Source organism: Galeopterus variegatus, unplaced genomic scaffold (assembly GCF_000696425.1).
Source record: "Galeopterus variegatus unplaced genomic scaffold, G_variegatus-3.0.2 Scaffold3413, whole genome shotgun sequence".
NCBI lineage: Eukaryota > Metazoa > Chordata > Mammalia > Dermoptera > Cynocephalidae > Galeopterus > Galeopterus variegatus.
In genome coordinates this window covers 11670-19066 of record NW_007729524.1, presented here as the reverse complement: position 1 = coordinate 19066, position 7397 = coordinate 11670, and the positions used below count along the sequence as shown (strand labels likewise).

The 7397-nt window shown below is 33.1% G+C and overlaps 1 protein-coding gene across 1 annotated transcript in view; it reads right to left on the bottom strand.

Annotated features, from left to right (window-relative positions):
• LOC103600666 (sodium channel and clathrin linker 1-like) overlaps window positions 1–7397 on the bottom strand; it is a gene marked incomplete at its 5' end in the record, with an annotated part of 111003 nt that overhangs the window by 95254 nt on the left and 8352 nt on the right. The window contains 2 exons of the mRNA XM_008584971.1: window positions 381–479; window positions 4874–5051. Of these exons, the coding sequence (XP_008583193.1) occupies window positions 381–479; window positions 4874–5051 (277 nt within the window). The remainder of the gene's footprint in view (window positions 1–380; window positions 480–4873; window positions 5052–7397) is intronic.

Here is a 7397-nt window from a genome sequence, read left to right as displayed (position 1 = left end):
ATCCCGTTGCTGGTTGCGGTACGGGCGCGACACCGAGGGTTGCGATCCCGTTACCGGTCACAAAAAGAAAGACAAAAAGAAAAAAAAATCAGTTTAAAATAGCAGTTCACCTAGGACGGAAATAATAGTGCCCACAGAAAAATACAGGTAAGAAAAAAAATGAACACCTTTATTTTATCTAATGGAGGACTATATAGTATATCTCAATATACTACAGAAGCTTATTTCAAAGGAAAGAAACATTTGTTTCTAACCATTTATGTTAATAATTTCATATATAATCTTTATGAATATGTAGGCAAGTACATTAATTTAAAAATATTTAGCAGTATTTAGTTGTGACAAACTTTGAATTTTAAATGTAATTAAAAATCCCTTACTTCTTTGTTGGTTCTTATGGCATTATCTTGTAGAAGCTGAGAAATTTTTTCTGTCATTTTCTGTATAACTTCTTCTTTTTGCTTCTCCTCAAGCAGAGCCTTCAGAAAACAATCATTTCATGTTATACATCACATTATTATCAGTAAAGACAATAATGGTAAAAACCTATCCACTCATCACTCTCTTTAAAGTAAACATCTTATTCTAAATTTCCAGGACACTTGAAAACCTTGGTATTTATTTTCCCAAAACTCCTCACCTGTCCTTGTCCTAACTAAAAACCTGTCCTTTTTGCATCTATTTCCACCAGTGTTTCCATCACTCTTCTAATCTCTGCAGCTGGAAATCCTTAGCACCAGAACCATTTTTTAATTTTCCTTCTCCTTCAAGTCCCTATACAAGTCAGTCATCAAATCTAGGTATTATATCCTTGGAAAAATATCTTGGATTTCCCTTATTTTCCATTATTTGGTATTATTCAAATGATGTCCCTCATCACCTCACACCTCGATCATTGCAGACACCACCTATTTTGTCTCTTTGATGTGTTTCTATCCCTCCAATCATTTCCATCTCCTGCCAAAAAAATATTGCCATAATCCTAGTTCAGTTGTTAGTCATGCCCCATTTCTTTGCTTCCCTGTGGAGCAAAACTCCTCTAAAACTTGCTTATCTCCAACACTTTTCCTCTCATTCTCTTTTACACTCTGTCCAATCAGGCTTTTGCCACCATGACCTCCATACTGATCTGATTATCTATGAGTCAATTTTCACTACTTATTTGATTTATGAGCAGCATGAGATAATTGATGACTTTCTTCTTGTTTTACCTTCTTCATCTGGCTTTCAGTACACCATAGTTTTGATTTTCCTGCTCCCTCACTGATAATTCCTTTTCAGTCTGCACTGTTGATTCTTCCTCTTCTCCTGAGCCTCTTAAACCTGAGCTACCCAAGGCTCAGTTCTTGGTCCTCTTCTTCATCTATGCCCATCCCTCGGTGGTCTAATCAGATGTCATAGTTTTAAATATCATTTGTATATTGACAATTCCCAAATTTACAACTCTAACCCAAACATCTTTCTGAGCTCGGAACTTCTCCAATTAGGGCAGATAGAATTTCTTTTTTCATCAACAGATAAGTGGCCCTTTGTGCAGATCCTATCATCTTCCAAGATACCATATACATTCTCATCTTTTTTTTTTTAATTGTTTTTAAATAAATTTCCTCTAGCTTAAATAAGTAAGCTAGTAAGAAGTAACAGCTGCTGGCCCTTTGTGCAGATCCTATCATCTTCCAAGATACCATATACATTCTCATCTTTTTTTTTAAATTGTTTTTAAATAAATTTCCTCTAGCTTAAATAAGTAAGCTAGTAAGAAGTAACAGCTGCTGTTATATAACAACCTTGAGGGGAGGATGGGACAATGAGGAAAGGGGAACTATGCTACGCTGTGCTTCCTGCCTGTTGGTATGATCAGTTGAGAGGACTCTTGACTTTGAACAAACAAATGAAGATGGGAACCCTCTAGCAATTAAGCAATGAGTCAAGAAGGAGCTTAATGTTTTATCCATAGACAATCTCTGAGAGGGTCTGTTGATTTAGGACCTGAGTGACAAGATTTGGGGGAACAGGCAATGAGATCCCTACTACCTTCTCTGTCCATTGTGCTCCACATAGGTGTTCATTTTTAGTGATCTGACATTAAGACTGTTTGTACGACCAGGTTTCAGAGGGTAGAGATAAACTATTTTGTCCTGTCAATTCTTCTAGCTAACTTAGGTGTTTAGAACAATTTCCAAGCACGTTATGTCTATAGTGTGCCTTTTAACTATGCTAAGAGACAGTATTCAGATCACAGATGGGAAGATTAGCTGAGAGGCATGACAAGTACCATAGCATTCCCACAGTTTGAGTTGGATAATTATTTCTTTTTTATTTCTTATTAGCTTCTTAATATCCAACTTATATTCTGTTTTTAGTAGCTCTGTTGGAGAACCCTCCACCATGTAAAAAAGGAAACATAAACAAAATAAAGGATTTCCTTTGTACCCCCCTCCCAATATTTCCCAGCAGAGTAGTCTGTATATATTATAGCATTCAATAAATGTTGGCTCTGTTGGAGAACCCTCCACCATGTAAAAAAGGAAACATAAACAAAATAAAGGATTTCCTTTGTACCCCCTCCCAATATTTCCCAGCAGAGTAGTCTGTATATATTATAGCATTCAATAAATGTTGGTAAATGAATTCATGATAACGAGCTCTATACAAGGGAGGCAGCAAAATTTAAAAAAATCTATCTACACTGTGACTTCTATAAACTATATGTCATTCATATGGAAGTGGTATAAGACAAAAAACACAGTATGTGATAGCATAGGAATCATAATTGCTTGAGGTTAAAAAAAAAGAAAAATGAAATGAAGACTGCAGTTAATAAATCTTTAAAGCTAAATTTAATTCTGTCAATTAAGTTTCTGCTCTATTAGAGTAATTGTGTAGGCGGTGAAGAGGAAATAAAGATGAATAAGATTCATTTGACTCAACTGAATAAAATATATGGTATACTGCAGTAAAGTACTATAACAGATTTTTAAAAAGTATGATACTACAGGGGATGAAGATTGGTTACATAGGGATTGGGGACATAAGAAAAGTCTGATATTTATATATTAGTTTTGGGAAAGGATTGACATTTTATCATATTTTATATTGTTTTACCATCCAAGAGATAGTATGTCTATTAAGAGAGTAGTAATTTCATTTTCATGCATTTATTCTGCAGCTATTGATTTCCCTACTATTAGGTCATGTTGGAGAATGTTTGGCACTTTATTATTTATGAATATGTTTACTAGTTTTCTTACCTGACTTTTTTGAAGGTTAGCTTCTTCTAAGAGTTGCATGCTATTTCTGGCTCTTATAATAGCATCGTATTTCTCATTTTCTAATTCAGTGCACTTTACTTGCAGCTCTCTGTTCTGTATTTCCAGACGTGTTTTTTCTGCACTTAATTGGTTAGCTTCTTGGATGGTCACACATAATCTAGAATAATCACATTGTGAAAATTAAATATTTTTAAAGGGTAGAAGGGTGATAGATTTACTGAGCATCTATTACAGGATAGGTATGCCAGTAACTTACACATGTATTTTCTCATTTGATCCTCTCTACAGTTTTGTAAAGTAGGTTTTATTATCTCCACTTTAAAGAACAACAAACATAACCAGAGAAGTGAAGCACTTGATTAAGGTCATATGGCTTCAGTAGTAGTGGGGTTGAGACTGAGTCTAAATATTCTGACACTAATTATGTTATACTTGTTATGGTATCACACTGGTTTATATAGTTACATGACAATGTTATAAAGCAAATCCTTAAAGGATAGTTGTTCTTTATATTTTTATATTTGTATGGTCTTTTTCTTTTCTTTTTTTTTTTCCCTTGGCTCTCCTTTCTTATTGGCTACCCAGATTGACCAAGTTAACTTACTAATGTATATCTTTGAATATTTTTCTCCAAGTTCATATAAACATATACAAATATATACACATACACATACACAAAAATATATATACATAGTATAAATACATCTATTATAGGAGGTTTTTAAACATAATTTTTTGTGTTATAAAAATTAAAATCATAGCATACACACTTTTCCATATTTGCTTTTCTCATTCAAAAATATCTTATAGAAATCGCATCAAGAAATNTATTCTGTTTTTAGTAGCTCTGTTGGAGAACCCTCCACCATGTAAAAAAGGAAACATAAACAAAATAAAGGATTTCCTTTGTACCCCCTCCCAATATTTCCCAGCAGAGTAGTCTGTATATATTATAGCATTCAATAAATGTTGGTAAATGAATTCATGATAACGAGCTCTATACAAGGGAGGCAGCAAAATTTAAAAAAATCTATCTACACTGTGACTTCTATAAACTATATGTCATTCATATGGAAGTGGTATAAGACAAAAAACACAGTATGTGATAGCATAGGAATCATAATTGCTTGAGGTTAAAAAAAAAGAAAAATGAAATGAAGACTGCAGTTAATAAATCTTTAAAGCTAAATTTAATTCTGTCAATTAAGTTTCTGCTCTATTAGAGTAATTGTGTAGGCGGTGAAGAGGAAATAAAGATGAATAAGATTCATTTGACTCAACTGAATAAAATATATGGTATACTGCAGTAAAGTACTATAACAGATTTTTAAAAAGTATGATACTACAGGGGATGAAGATTGGTTACATAGGGATTGGGGACATAAGAAAAGTCTGATATTTATATATTAGTTTTGGGAAAGGATTGACATTTTATCATATTTTATATTGTTTTACCATCCAAGAGATAGTATGTCTATTAAGAGAGTAGTAATTTCATTTTCATGCATTTATTCTGCAGCTATTGATTTCCCTACTATTAGGTCATGTTGGAGAATGTTTGGCACTTTATTATTTATGAATATGTTTACTAGTTTTCTTACCTGACTTTTTTGAAGGTTAGCTTCTTCTAAGAGTTGCATGCTATTTCTGGCTCTTATAATAGCATCGTATTTCTCATTTTCTAATTCAGTGCACTTTACTTGCAGCTCTCTGTTCTGTATTTCCAGACGTGTTTTTTCTGCACTTAATTGGTTAGCTTCTTGGATGGTCACACATAATCTAGAATAATCACATTGTGAAAATTAAATATTTTTAAAGGGTAGAAGGGTGATAGATTTACTGAGCATCTATTACAGGATAGGTATGCCAGTAACTTACACATGTATTTTCTCATTTGATCCTCTCTACAGTTTTGTAAAGTAGGTTTTATTATCTCCACTTTAAAGAACAACAAACATAACCAGAGAAGTGAAGCACTTGATTAAGGTCATATGGCTTCAGTAGTAGTGGGGTTGAGACTGAGTCTAAATATTCTGACACTAATTATGTTATACTTGTTATGGTATCACACTGGTTTATATAGTTACATGACAATGTTATAAAGCAAATCCTTAAAGGATAGTTGTTCTTTATATTTTTATATTTGTATGGTCTTTTTCTTTTCTTTTTTTTTTTCCCTTGGCTCTCCTTTCTTATTGGCTACCCAGATTGACCAAGTTAACTTACTAATGTATATCTTTGAATATTTTTCTCCAAGTTCATATAAACATATACAAATATATACACATACACATACACAAAAATATATATACATAGTATAAATACATCTATTATAGGAGGTTTTTAAACATAATTTTTTGTGTTATAAAAATTAAAATCATAGCATACACACTTTTCCATATTTGCTTTTCTCATTCAAAAATATCTTATAGAAATCGCATCAAGAAATACATCTAAAAGCCCTTTCCTTTCCTACTCTAATGAATATAACCTCATTTCACTATTAATTCATATTTCCCTGACTACTAGAGAGTTTAAGCATATTTTCTTATGTTTATAAGTCATGCAGATTTTGCTCCTTGAATTTCCTTATTTCCTCTGCCCATTTTTTTCTGATGAGTTGTTTACTGTACTTGCCCCTTTATAAGAACTCTAAATATTATAGATATTAACCCTCGGTCTGTCCTTTATGCTGCAAATATTTTTTCCAAATCTATTATTTTTATTGTTGTTGCCTATTGATCCTACTTAGGTAATCTTTACTGCACTAAAAATTTAATATAGCTAAATTTGACTAATTTTTCTCAACATTTGAGATTTCAGTTTTTAGAGAGATGGTCTCCCTCATCCACAGATTGTTAATGTAATCTCCTAGATTTTCTCAAAAGATTGCTATGACTTTAATTTTTTTTACTCTCAAATCTTTAATCAACCCGGAATTTACTTCTGAATGATGCATAAGAGAGGAGTCTAATTTAAGTTCTAGATTGATGACCAGTTTGTATGAGTACCATTAGAAATGAATTAATTGAAATACTCCCATTGTCATCCTTAAAATATGCAAATATCACGATTTACTTATGGAATATCATGTTTCACTGATTTATTAGTCAATTCTGTGCTCAACTCATATTAGTTTGAATATACTGGCTTTATGACATGTTCTGATATATTCTGATAAGGCATACTTCATATTTCATACTTTCTTTGTTATTTTCAGGCAATTCTGTTTTTAAATGGTAGAAGCAGAAGACTTCTCTATCCTCCCCTCTCTCTTGCTACCCATACTCAAACACTCCTCCTGCCAGCCAAGTGGTTTACTTTTTCATGCATTTGGTTATTTTTGGTTAAGCTCTTATCTGTCTGAATTTAAATCTGTGCGAATACTGAGGGGTCTGAGTTGAAAAACATTTACCCCTAAAGGAGATTTACTTTTGCTTCTTCCATGCACCAGGACTTGCTACCAACCTGCTGACACTTTAGTTATTTTTGGCTTGAGGTTTTCAAATGAACGAGTAGTATAAATTCGAACCCCAGGCTCATATGAGGGCAGGGCTATGGTTACAAATTCTCAGAGAAGACTATAATGGTTATTGTGGTTTGTATTTTCCATTTGGCAACACGGTAGAAATAGTTTTCTTCATTGGCTATCTTTGCTAAGAGGCAGACTTTTTTCCTTTTTAGCCTTTCAGTGAGGGTGTATTTCCTTAGAGCTTTAGGCAGGCTGGAGGAAGGTTAGTTTCCTGCCACATTATATAGGCCCAGCCCTGGCTTCCTTGCTTACCACTCTGATTTTATCCCTCTGTTTTTGTTTTTTTTGTTTGTACCCTTGGGAATCTCCTTTACATTTAAATGCTCGACTTATGATAAAATATTTGTTGTAACTTATCACCAAGATGTTTACATTAAGAGAGTTTTTCCACAATATTCAATCTGCCATCATGTGATTACAATAGTATGCACATTCCTTATGAATCATTCTTTTGTTCTCTTCTATTTCTAACCTGTGGTATTGAGTTGTTGGTCCATCCAAATATCCGCCTCAGACCCTGAGAGTAGATGTCACTCATATATTACACCTGCTATACCTGGCTTTTGTTCTTCCTTTTTATTGATAATATTGGA